The 13,339-nt window shown below is 46.7% G+C and overlaps 1 protein-coding gene across 2 annotated transcripts in view; it reads left to right on the top strand.

Moving 5' to 3' along the window:
* The window catches only part of DYNC2LI1 (dynein cytoplasmic 2 light intermediate chain 1), a 35,905-nt gene extending 22,711 nt beyond the window's left edge, over positions 1 to 13,194 (top strand). For both annotated transcript variants that reach the window (XM_054983532.1, XM_054983542.1), the window contains exon 13: positions 12,956 to 13,194. In XM_054983532.1, coding sequence (XP_054839507.1) covers positions 12,956 to 13,018 — 63 coding nt within the window. In that variant the 3' untranslated portion in view covers positions 13,019 to 13,194. The remainder of the gene's footprint in view (positions 1 to 12,955) is intronic.
* Positions 13,195 to 13,339: the final 145 nt, after the last annotated feature.

Raw genomic sequence — 13,339 nt, forward strand, 5'->3', positions numbered from 1 at the left:
TCCTTTTTTACAGTCCTTTGTTCCATATGTTCTTTCTAAAGATAAAGGCATTTATAGAGAGAGGAGCATTTATGTTAAAATGTAGCATCAAACATAATGCTTTGTGTTTCCGTTTCTCTAAAGTATTCATGCATGGGAGCTTTTTATTCCAGTTGAAAAGTATACTTTTGTCATTTTTTCCTGATAATTTCATGTTGCTCTTTGGACTCAGAACTACTAGCTATAGTGTTTAATTCTCTTCTCATTATTTGCATAATATAACTGCTGACATTATGGCCACACATAGGTAAACAGTAACAAAATTCTCCATTTCTAGACAAACCTTCTTAAGAACAGGGCATGAAAGAAACTGTCCCTAACATCTACTGATCCATCAGTGTTTCTTCAAACCCTTGTGCAGTGACATATAACAGTTACATAGCCCATTTTATCAAAGCCCTAAAATGACACATTCATTTCTAGAGTAGTATGTTCTAGACTCCTGTGACTTTCTCCGGGGCTCAACAACTTGCTTACTATAGATTAGCTATCACAGATTCTTAGGGTGAAACTAGAGCATTTTATGTTTAAAAACTCTGAAATTTGACTAAAACCCATAGTGGAACATAGGAAAAATGTTGGACATCAGCATTAATGGCTCTTTTTATACTGTCTAACCTTGTATTATTGTTGTTGTTATTGTTTGTTTATAGTTCGCATTTCTCACTGATCCAAGACAGATTACAATACTGCGAGTGAATACAGTATAATCAATACTTATTGTTTATAAAGTATAATCATTACTTATGATGCAGCCCTATAATCTGAGTAGAAAGCCTTCCCAAATAATTCAGTCTTGCATCATTTGCAGAAAGCCAAGACCTTCTCAGACAGGTCATTCCACAAGGTGGGGCTACCACAGAGAGAGTGTATTTTATCCTTTAAAACTCGGAAATTTGACTAAAACCTAGTGGAATGCAGGAAAAATGTCTGCCTTGGGCATTAGTGGCTCTTTTTATACTGTCTAACCTTGTATTATTGTTGTTGTTATTGTTTGTTTATAGTTCGCATTTCTCACTGATCCAAGACAGATTACAATACTGCGAGTGAATACAGTATAATCAATACTTATTGATTATAAAGTATAATCATTACTTATGATGCAGCCCTATAATCTGAGTAGAAAGCCTTCCCAAATAATTCAGTCTTGCATCATTTGCAGAAAGCCAAGACCTTCTCAGACAGGTCATTCCACAAGGTGGGGCTACCACAGAGAGAGTGTATTTTATCCTTTAAAACTCGGAAATTTGACTAAAACCTAGTGGAATGCAGGAAAAATGTCTGCCTTGGGCATTAGTGGCTCTTTAATGCTGTCTAACCTTGTAGAGCAGTAGTGTATAGAAACAGGCCATACAAGTGCCACTAGGAACTGAAAATACTTCCCAGAGGCATCTTATTTGTGTTCCATACAATATAAATTAATCGCACCTCTTTCTGTGGCTTAGACAGAATTTGCTTCCCTCAAGTTCATCTTCGTTCTTCTGTGCCTCCACACATGGGGACTGCGCAGGCGCAGGCCAGCCACCGGAGAATTTTCTAGAGCTTCCATGGCTCCGAAGGGGCCGTTTGTCGCGCGCCTCAGCGACCGTTTTCCCGCCCAAACGGTCACATGCTCCTCCAGCGACCAACGGCCCCTTCCTTCAGTTCTCTTCTTGCCGCCGCTTGGAGAGAACGTTTGAGCTTCGCGCTCTGTGCTTGTGCTTCGTGCTTTTCTGACTGATTGATCTTGGCTTCTTGACTTTGGACTTCGGACTCGACTATTCTTCGGATCTCCCTCTGGACTTTGACGTGAACTCGGTAAAACGACTCGGACTGTCTTGACCCTTCTCTCGCGTGCCCCTGAAGATGGCCTCAACGGCTCTCTTCAAGCATTGTCTTCAATGCCACACTAAGATGGCCAAAACCGATGGCCATGAACTGTGCCTCTTTTGTTTGGGGGAGACCCACAACGTGTCGGCCTGCAAGATCTGCCAGGGCTTCACCAACAAGGCCCGGCAGGATCGCAGGGCCCGACTGAACTCCTCGTTGTGGCAGTCGGTCATGTCTGAGGGCGCCCCGTTACCTCCACCCAAGGCCGGCCCTAGCCCCTCTGCCGGAAGGCACTCCAGAGCTGGCTCAGTGGCCTCCGCGAGGTCGGGGTCGAAACCGCGTCCCCCGAGTGCCTCGGCGTCGAGAGCGGCCTCTCCAGCGCAGGGTCCGGCGCGGCCGCCCCGGAGCGCGTCATCCACCAGGTCGGATCCGAGACCGACTTCGGAACCGAGGATCCTGGTTCCGAGTCCCCAGTCGGAACCGACGACCGGCTCGATCCCGGTCAAGGCGAAGAGGTCGAAGCAGAGGTCCCCTTCGAAGGCGAGGAGCGCGTCGGTTCCGAGGTCTTCTTCGGAACCGGCCAAGAAGAAGAAGAAGACCAAGCATCATCGGTCGCCGCATCCCGCTCCTCCAGAGGAAGTCATCGTGCTTCCCCATACGCCTTCCCCTCATCTGGGCTCCCCTGAACCGGAGGAGGTCTCCGTACCGGTGCCGGATCCGATGGCCTTTGAGACTGTGCAAGCAGAGTTCTCGTCTGGGCCGGAGCCGAGCCCGCGGTCCCGTCGGAGCCGACCATCGCCTGCCCGTCGATCGCCAAGGTTGGAACCGAGCCCGTCGCCTCTTCGGAGCCGTCCATCTCCTGCCCGGCCTTCTTCACCTGCTGCCGGTCGTGAGCGGCGTCGGTCCGGGGACAGCATTCGATCCGCCCGATCCACTGCGTCCCGGCATCGTCAAGCCTCCTACCTTCCCTCACCATACCATTGCCAGTGGGAAGGGGCACCTGCTGGTTTCTCCGAGTCGGAACCGGGGCCATCGAGGTCGAGGCGAACGTGGTTTCCCCCTCCAGTCCTGGGTGAGGACTCCCAGCTCGGGTCCGAGGAGGGAGAAGTTGAGAGCCTGGCCGATTACCAGTCGGAGTCCTGGTCCGAACCATCGCCGGCTGATGATCTGGTGCCATCTACGGGCTCACCGTACGAGGACCTCCGCATCTACGCCGACCAGATGGCAAGGATGGCCCAGGCCCTCGAGATGGACATCTCCTCGGCAACCCCACAGACCAAAGACAAGCTCCTCAAGCGGATATACGGTGACAACCCGGCGTCCATTGGCTTCCCCATGCTCGAGGGTATTGAGGAGATCGTGGAGAGGGTGTGGAAGGTGCCCTGTGACCAGCCTCCGACATCCAAGAGAATCGAGCAGCTGTATAAAATCAAACAGGGCACCTGGCCGGCGTTGGTGAAGCACCCTCCACCTTCCTCTTTGGTCACGGAGGAATTCAACCCCCGACGGTCGGTTCACTCCTCGGTGCCTGCCGATAAGGAAGGCAGAAAGCTTGATGCCATGGGCAGGCGCCAGTACATTGTCGCTTCGCTAGGTCTGAGGATTGCCAATTATCAGACCATTATGGCAGGGTACCAGCTCTAACTGTGGGAGAAGTTGGCATCCTATACCCGAGACCTCCCACCTGAGCAGAAGGCTGTGGTGTCCCTACTGCAAACGGAGGCTGTCAGGCTGTCTAAACAGCAAATGAATGCTGGGAGCCATGCTGCCGACACTGCCGCTCGGGGGATGGCTTCGGCAGTGGTCCTCAGACGTCGTTCCTGGCTGCGGTCTACTGCCCTGTCCCACGAGGTGCGTTCCAGTGTGGAGGGCATGCCCTTTGAAGGGGACTCGCTGTTCTCCAAGTCCACCGACGAGACCCTGAAAAAGAAAAAGGAGGACAGACAGACGGCACGGTCCTTGGGTCTGGCTCCTTCGGACAAACCCGCCTCCAGGCCACGGTATGCCCCCCGGTCCGGCCCTTACCACTTCCAGGGCAGGTGCCAGCAGCAGCGGCCTGGTTTCCACCAGTATCCTGCCTACCAGCAACGGTCCTACCCTCCCGCACAGCAGCAGAGGAGGCGTAGGCCCTTCAAGCCTCGCCCGTCACAGCAACCGGCCCAGCAGAGAGATCAGCAGGGCGCCGGGAGGCAGTACTGACGGGTCACGCCAGCCGTATCCCCGAATTTTTCGGACAGACTAAGTCCACTCCTCGCTGAGTGGGAGTCAATAACATCTGACTCATGGGTCTTAACGATTGTTGAAATGGGATATGGGCTGGAATTCATTGGGCTGCCTAGGTGCACTTCACCCCTGACAGCTGTCAATAACACTATGGCCGAGCTGGATGCGGAGATCGTGTCGCTCTTGGCCAAGGGTGCTGTGGAAGAATTGCCCTATGAGGACTCTGTAAGGGGGTTCTTCACTAGGTTCTTCCTGGTCCCCAAGAAGGATGGGGGCTTACGTCCCATTTTAGATCTGAGGGGCCTTAATGCCTTCCTCAAGGTGACCAAATTCAGGATGGTTACATTGGCGTCTGTGATCGCCTTGCTGAAACAGGGGGATTGGTTTGCGGTCCTTGACTTGAAGGACGCATATTTTCACGTGGGAATACGGGAGGAGCACAGGAAATACCTGAGCTTCGTTTACCGGCAAAGGGTTTTCCGGTATAAGGTGCTCCCCTTTGGCCTGTCCACAGCCCCGCGTGTGTTCACTAAATGTGTGGCCCCTGTGGTCTCCTTCCTTAGGGAGGAGGGTTGTACCATTTTTCCATACCTAGATGATTGGCTCATCGTGGCTGATTCAGAGTCTAGGCTGGTGCAGGACATTGGCTTGGTACTTAGCACTTGCCAACGTCTGGGGCTCCTGGTGAACTTTGAAAAATCCAAACTGGTGCCCAGCTGCAAGGTGTCCTACATTGGTGCACTGCTAGACTCCGTGGAGGGTAAGGCTCTGCTCCCCTTGGAGAGGGCTCGGTCCCTAAGGGGTCTGGTATCCATGTTTAAAAGGAACCGCTTCCAGTCCGTGCGCACTATCCAGTGCTTGTTGGGGCATATGGCAGCGGCCACCTCTGTGGTGCCCTACGCTAGGCTGCGTATGTGGCCTCTCCAAAACTGGTTTGTGCGGAAGTATGATGCTCAGCAGCACTCTCCGTCCCTTAAGTTCTCTGTCCCAAGGGTCATTTTATCCTCTTTGGACTGGTGGCTGTCTGATGACAATTTATTTAAAGGGACCCCCTTTGGGTATCGGCATCATGACGTCACAGTTACCACTGATGCCTCTCTGTTGGGATGGGGGGCTTACTGTGGTGAGGTATGTGTGCAAGATGTCTGGTCTGAGAGGGAAAAGACCCTCCATATTAATGTGCTTGAACTAAGAGCCATTCGTTTCGTGCTTGTGTCCCTTACAGCACTGCTGAAAAATCGCCAGGTGTTGGTGCAGACGGACAACACGACTGCCATGTACTATGTGAATCAGCAGGGGGCACAGTGTCCATGGCCCTGTGCCGGGAAGCCACGCTCACTTGGCAGTGGGCAATCAGGAATGGCGTGTCGCTCCGTGCTATACACGTGGCGGGGTCAGACAATGCCCGGGCAGATGCCCTCAGCAGAGTTCTTTTGCTGGATCACGAGTGGGAACTGAACGTAGAGTACATTGGGCCGATCTTTCAGATGTGGGGTCGTCCGGTGATAGACGTGTTTGCCACTGCAGCGACCACCAAGGCCCACACGTTCTGTTCCAGGGCGGGAAGCGCCCCCCTTTCTATTGGGGATGCCTTCCAGTTTACGTGGACGCGGGGCTTGCACTACATGTTTCCTCCATTCCCCTTGATCCCCAGGGTCCTGTGCAAGATAGAGGAGGACGGGACGGACTGCATTCTGGTGGCCCCCTTTTGGCCACGGCAGGTTTGGTTCCCGAAGCTCCTGCGGATGTCCCAACGGACGTATGTCAGTCTGCCCCCTCGGCAAGACCTTCTCCTGAACGGGAGCCTGGTCCACCACGACCCAGGGAAGCTGCACCTTACAGCTTGGCGGATCGTTCCTCCCCTGTAGGCTTTACGGACGAGGTACAGAGGGTCCTCCTGAACGCCCGTCGGCCATCCACTAGGCGCGCTTATGCGGCCAAGTGGCGCAGGTTTGAAGTTTGGGCACTTGCTAAAGGAGTGGTGCCTGACAGCAGCCCTTTAGGGGTTGTATTCGAGTATTTGTGCCACTTGCGTGGCCTGGGCTTGAAGGTTTCCTCCCTCAAGGTCCACCTGGCAGCGATATCGGCTGCTCACACCCGAGTTGAGGGTGTTACGGTGTTCTCTCACCCACAATCCCGCCAGTTCCTTAAGGGCATGTTCAACCTTTACCCACCTGTGCCGGCGCCAGTGCCTCAGTGGTCGTTGTCCTTGGTGCTCTCACGTCTCATGTTGCCTCCATTTGAACCAATGGCTACCTGCCCCTTGGATATACTATCTTACAAGGTGGCGTTCTTGGTGGCTGTGACATCGGCCAGAAGGGTCAGTGAGTTGTCTGCGCTGCGATCTGACCCTCCCTTCCTGGTGTTTCATCCCAACAAGGTGGTCCTGCGTCCCAGCCTGGTTTTTCTGCCCAGGGTGGTGTCCGCCTTCCACCTCTCGCAGGATATCTCACTGCCTGCGTTCTTTCCTCACCCTTCCTCTAAGGGGGAAAAGGCCCTCCATTCCCTAGACTTGAAGAGGGCCATAGCCTATTACCTGGATAGGACAAAGGGGTTTCGCTCCAGTCCTCACCTGTTTGTATGTTTTGGGGCCAAAGACAAGGGAAACAGGGCTTCTTCACAGACCCTGTCTAGGTGGATTGTGACGGCCATTAGCAAAGCCTATTCCCTGGCAGGGGTGGCTTGCCCGCTCCATGTCAGGGCCCACTCCACGCGGTCCCAAGCATCCTCCTCGGCACTCCTCAGGGGTGTGCCCCTAGTTAACATTTGCAAGGCGGCCACATGGTCCTCTGCAGACACCTTTGTCAGGCACTATGCCATTGATGTCAATGTGGAGCAGGATGTATCTGTGGCCAGGGCTGTCCTACACTCCCTTTTTTCCTAGGAGAGTCTTGGGTGTGGCCCCTTGCGTACCTCCTGGGTACCTTGGGTGATATAGTGTATATATATGTATATATGTATATATCTCTGTATATAGTTTTTGTAAATACTGAGTACGTATATGTTTCTACACTTCTTGTGGAACTGTATATATGTCTATGTGTATGTTATGTTATTCTTGTTGTTCAATAAAATTGTGTTGGACTTCACCCCACCTTCCTCATTGTGTGAAGCTTGGTACACTCCCATGTGTGGAGGCACAGAAGAACGAAGATGAAAACAGGGTTAACATACCTGTAACTTATGTTCATCGAGTTCTTCTGTGCTGACACACAACCCTCCCTCCTACCCCGCTGTGAAATCCAATGCACAAAGATGTGGTGGCTGTAACGGAATTTGATGTACTTTAAGGTGTTACGGCTAAGTGTGTTGGTCAAGCGGCGGCAGAGGAGAACTGAGGGAAGGGGCCGTTGGTCGCTGGAGGAGCATGTGACCGTTTGGGCGGGAAAACGGTCGCTGAGGCGCGCGACAAACGGCCCCTTCGGAGCCATGGAAGCTCTAGAAAATTCTCCGGCGGCTGGCCTGCGCCTGCGCAGTCCCCATGTGTGTCAGCACAGAAGAACTCGATGAACATAAGTTACAGGTATGTTAACCCTGTTTTATTCACTTTGTAACCATAAAGACCTAAGAGCTGCCTTGCTGGATAAGAACAGTGGCCCATTTAGTCCAGGACCATAATCTTGTTTCACTCAGTGGCCAAAGTTGCTGTGAAGAGCCAACAAACAGCATAGGAGCCACGCCAGCTTCTGAAGTTGTCCCCTAGCATTAGTATTCAGAGGTTTACTTCCTCTGGATGTGGAGGTTCCCTTTAGTCATCATTGCTAGTAGACATTCTCCATGAATCTGTCTAATCCTGCTTGCTCCTGTGAAAGCAGCTTGCCTGTGAGTGGCTGTTTTCTTTGTAGAATCTATCTGGTATGTTTTTGTCCTGCCCTTCCTGTAAGGAGCCAAGGGCTGCAGATACAGTTCTCCAGGCTAGGGCTAAGAGTGTGTAACAGGCTCAAGATCACCCAACAAGCTTCATGACAGAATAGAAATTTGAACCTGAGTCTTCCAAATCTTGGACTGATATTCTAACCGCTTTGACACACTTTTCAGAAGAATTTCTGAAATCATATTTCTGAGATCATATTTACATGAAAGGAAGATGTTCCTGGATATAAGATGACTCCCCCCCCACACACACACACAAAACCCCAAGGAGACTAAAGACAAAAATGGATAACCATGAGTGAAGCACCTGCTTGTTTCAACTTTGCATCTTCTGTCATCAGCCAGGAGGCAACAGAGCAGAACGCAGTGGCAGCCAGCTGGCCCAGAGAACAGTGGGGGTGGGGGTGGGGGTGCCCTCCCCTCTTTGTAAAGGGGCTGATTCCAGGGGCACTGTCTAATCTGTGTCTCATACCTTCTTGTACTGGCCAGAAGGTGTGGGGCATAGGGTGACACCCACTGTCTGATTCCTAGGACTGCTGCCAGTCCAGCAAGTATTGTGGGGGCTTTCTGCTGTCTCTGCCCAGAACGTCCTGGCTGGTGTGAGAAAGCTTCAATGCAGAAAGAGAAGAGCACCCACTGTGTATATGCCCAAATGTAAGATTTGTAAGAACGCTTCTACTTTTTTTAGAAAGCCAGAAATAGGGGGGGGGGGGGCAGGTTTGTCTTCCTTTGGGGTGAATATGGTTGTTTCTGTTATACTGTCTATTATACTGACTGTTACGCTGTCATCCTTTCTTTCTCATATTACAAAATAAACATATTATGTTTACCTGAGATTTCATAATACGGTTTAATCTGATAAAATAAACTTGCACAACCCAATAGGGTTTTTATTGGCTTATTTGTCCCATTAAATATTTACTTTGCTGACTTTTGGACTTCAGTGTTGTTTCTTTTGATGACTTTGTTTGACGTTTGTTTGGTGTTTCAGAATTCAAGTATTTTACAAAATTAGGAAAGAAATGAGAATCTGCTGCTGTGAAAGCATCAGATTTTCTTTGTCTTTGAGGAACTACCCTTTCTCTTGCGGATGTATGTATTCTAATTCAGCAAGATATTCAGTCATGAAAACAGGCTTCCTTGCATGCATTATTGCTCTGGAGGTAGCTTTGTATCCAGACAGGGTTGAAGTGCTCTGCTTGAGGGAAAGGAATGTTTCACCTACATTCCTTCTAGAATATCAAGTTCACAGCTTACAGGTAATCATTGTGCTTGGATAGGCAAGTATCAAAGGCTTCTAAAGCAAACTAGCTGTGAAACTCCCTTTTCTGGGAGCGGAACTACAAGTGACAAAAGGCACAGGTTGGACACTTGTCAGCTTCCCTCAAGTTTTGATGGGAAATATAGGCAGTTTGGAGGAATGTTGGACAAGTGACAGTTGAAAAGTCCATTGGACAGCAGTCGGAGAGCCAAGCTGCAAGACTAGGATGCCTACATTTCCCATCAAAACTTGAGGGAAGCTGACAAGTGTCCAACCTGTGCCTTTTGTCACTTGTAGTTCCGCTCTGGGATTGGTTCCATCCCTCCAAACCTTTCAAAAGAGTATATGAACATGTCTCTTTTTGAATAGTAAAGAGTCCGGTAGCACCTTTTAAGACTAACCAACTTTATTGTAGCATAAGTCTTAAAGGTACTACTGGTCTTTACTATTTTGCTACTACAGACTAACACAGCTATCGCCTCTGGATCTCTTTTTGAAGACATTTGATTTTGGATTGCGTGTGTTGGGGTGGGGGAGCAATTCTTGCTGTGTATTATTACTTTACCCTGAAGATGTTTTTCTGTGGTTTTATGTAATTGCTAGTCTTTCATTTATTTATTTATTTATTTATTTATTTATTTATTTATTTATTTCTATTCCGCCCTCCCTACACCTCTTTGCTGCTTTTAACATTTATTTTAAAATGGAACAGTGATGTACAAAGTATCCTAAATAAATAAGGATCAGTCTATTCCAACAGCAGCTAGCCATACACTTTTGAAAGCACACGAGCAGGGCATGATATCAAGAAGCCTCCCATGGTACTTCTTACCAGAATCTGATGTTCATAGGTATACTGCTTTGGTACAGAGAATCTTTTTAGAGACTCAGACTGTATTGGCTGATGACATGGAAGAACCTTTGGACTGTACTTGAGAGCATGTTAGCACATTTCTCAGTTCAGTAGCATGTGGATAACTGGTCTTTGAAATTGTAAGCAGTAGATAATAATGAAAAGTGAAATGATATGGATGCAGTAGAATAATGCACTCTTGAGATACGGTTGCTAGAGCAACAGATTTTAATATTAGAATGACATATAATACAGTCAGATTGTGAAATTAAAAGATAAAACCGCTATTTGTTTAAAGTTATAGAACAGATTAAAAACATTTATCTTCATTTACAATGCAGTTATAATTAAGATTTATAGATACTGCTATTATAATTAAGATTTATAGATACTGCTATTATATTCCACGTTTTATTTATTTATTTACATTATTTAAGGTCTGCCTTTTTCACTGAGACTCAAGGCTGAATACACAGTGTATATCAATATGATCAACAATCAACTGCTGGGACATTCAATAAACAAAACATTTATTTTATTTATTTATGTCATTTATAGTCCGCCTTTCTCACTGAGACTCAAGGCAGATTACAGAGCGTGAGATTAGTACAATCATTATCAAGGACATTTCCATACAGTATCAAGGGCATTTCCATAAACAATACATAGGGTAAATAAATGCAAGTTTACAAAGACATAGCATTAGCAAGGATCCAATACAGAACTGAAGAAATGCTGAAACGGAACGTAATCAATTCTAGGACTGACATTAGACAGCATGAAGCACAGGTAGTATATAGGAGTACATATTTAAAGCAACGGATAATATGTCAGGCAACATAGTGGTGAGGTCTGTGGTGCCTAACTCATTAGCGAAACATCTGAGACCCCCTTCCTACAATACAGCCCTCCTATCTTGAGTAAACAGCCTTTTTCAATAGTTTGGTTTTGCATTGTTTGTGGAAAGCCTGGAGGGTGGGGACTTTCCTGATCTCCTCAGGCAGACCATTCTACAGGGCAGGGGCCGCCACAGAGAATGCCCATCTATGGCTTATTTAATAAACAATACAGTTTAATAAACAATATAAAGAACTTTTTAAAAAAGCAGAAATCTGGCTTTTTGGACTTGTTTGTTCTATAGTGCTGTAATGCTATGTTTTAATGTTTATATTAATTGATTTGATTCTTCCTACTCCTTGACCACAATGCATTGATTTCTCTTTGCGTTAAGTATGCATAATTCTGTGTACTGGATTGTGACTACTTAATAGGGATGCGGTGTACTGGTAAGAATCCTGCCCCTTCTTGCCTGGTTAGAGTGTGTGTGAAGAGCAGGTAACAGCTAATCAGAGCCAATGGAACTCTGAAGGAACGGGAAAAGGAAGTTGACAGTAGAAATCTGTTAGAAGTGCTGCTTTGATTCAGGCAGGGATTAACTGCCAGAAGTGCTGGTTTAGGAAATCCAAGGTCTCAGGGGCTGGCTTCTGAAAATGCAGGCTAAAGGAGTGTGGTTTCCGGGAGAGGCTGAGACTTTAAGGGTTGCAACAAAAGTCTGCAAGCTTGCCTGATATTAGCCCTCTGCCTCTCAACTCATACATTTTAATTATATCCTTTTCCTACTGACTGTGCCCAGCATAAGATGTGTAGTACAATTGAAAATAGTTTAATGCCTCTTTACAAAACAATCTTTTAACCCCTTCAAAGGCAAGAAATAAAGTTTATTTGTAAATTGTGTCAGCCTCTTGACTTATGTCTGGTTAAAAAGCAGACAAGGTGATGTCCAAAAACATAACTAAGACATTATAGGAGGGAATAAGCACTCTAACTAATACATGTTTGATAGCTTGTAGAATCCTTAAATAAACTTTTGAAAGTTTTCTCACATATTCTAGTATACCTTCCTATAGAAACAATTTTGATTTAGAACCAAACTACTCATTACGACATTTTAGAGGAGAATTCAGCTGTTTCAACACTATGTGGGGTGTTTTGACACATGAAAAGGCGTGGAGGGGGGCAATATTTCATGGTGCCATTGCATCATGGGCCCAATCATGATCAGGTCCTCATGGAAATTTTTAAATGGCTAAATTCTCTCCTAAAATGGTGTATCAGCAGCCACAGGTTGGATCCATGACCACCATAACTTGTCGTTTGGTCCAGAAAAGAGAATAGTGAAGACAGCAAATAAACTCCATATCATGCTATACTATTTGCATATAATTCCAAATCCCAATCCTTCACAAGGGGTAAGCCATGTTAGTCTATTATAGCATAATTTAAAAGTCCAGTAGCACCTTAAAGATTAACAACATTTATTTCAGGAAGTGAGCTCTGACTTGTGAAAGCTTGTGCTGAAATAAATATTAACTTGTATTTATAATTATTGGACTTACATATTTTTGTTATTAAAGAGACACTTGAAATATCAAATTGGTTTTCTATGCTTACTTTAAAAAAAGAACTATGGTGAATCTTTTTTGGCAAGTGTCATGGGAGTTAGTATTGTTAGAATACCTTTCTGTAAAACATATGAGTGCCATGATTACTTTCTTCTGTAGGGCACTGTGAAGGCATCTTTTCCCCAGAAAATGTCAGTGTACACAATGCAGTTCAAGAGCAACGAATATTAAAAGGACACTATAGGGACAACCAGTCAGCCATCCTCCAATCTGCCTGTTCTCACAACCTTACAACAATCAAATCCCCTTTCCTGTTTGTAACCCTTCTGCACAGAAGAGTTGCAGATGCCTAACAGTGTGCCTAGGTGAGGGACTGGCTTTTATCCATTGTTTTTGATATAATGAAGAAGGAAATGGAACCTGTTTAGATTAAAAACAGACAGCATTTGTTAATGTGACATGACTGTTAATGTTTTGTTGTTATTTCCATTTTAGGAACTAGAACAGTACAAAAGGGATGCTGCAAAAACCTGGAAAGAAATGGAGTTTGATTCTTGACTGAAAGAGATACCTAACTCTCATCCAGTTTTCAACTTTAGTGTTGTATTTTGTGCCTTTACATTGAAGTTACGCAGATTTTGTACAGTGGTAAAATATGTAATATGCATATAGCAAATAGTTCATCATAACTGTAGTTATCAGTAAATTATGAATACCAATGAATTATGCCTGAATTTCTAATATCAGTCATTCTTACTAAGAAGAGACCCAGATGCTACATGACGAGAAATAGCAGTAGATGACATACTTTGTAAACTGCTCTGAGTGGGTGTTAAGTCATCCTGAAGGGTGGTATATAAATTGAATGTTGTTGTTATT

The sequence above is a fragment of the Eublepharis macularius genome, chromosome 1 (assembly GCF_028583425.1).
Source record: "Eublepharis macularius isolate TG4126 chromosome 1, MPM_Emac_v1.0, whole genome shotgun sequence".
In the NCBI taxonomy this organism is placed as follows: Eukaryota; Metazoa; Chordata; class Lepidosauria; order Squamata; family Eublepharidae; genus Eublepharis; species Eublepharis macularius.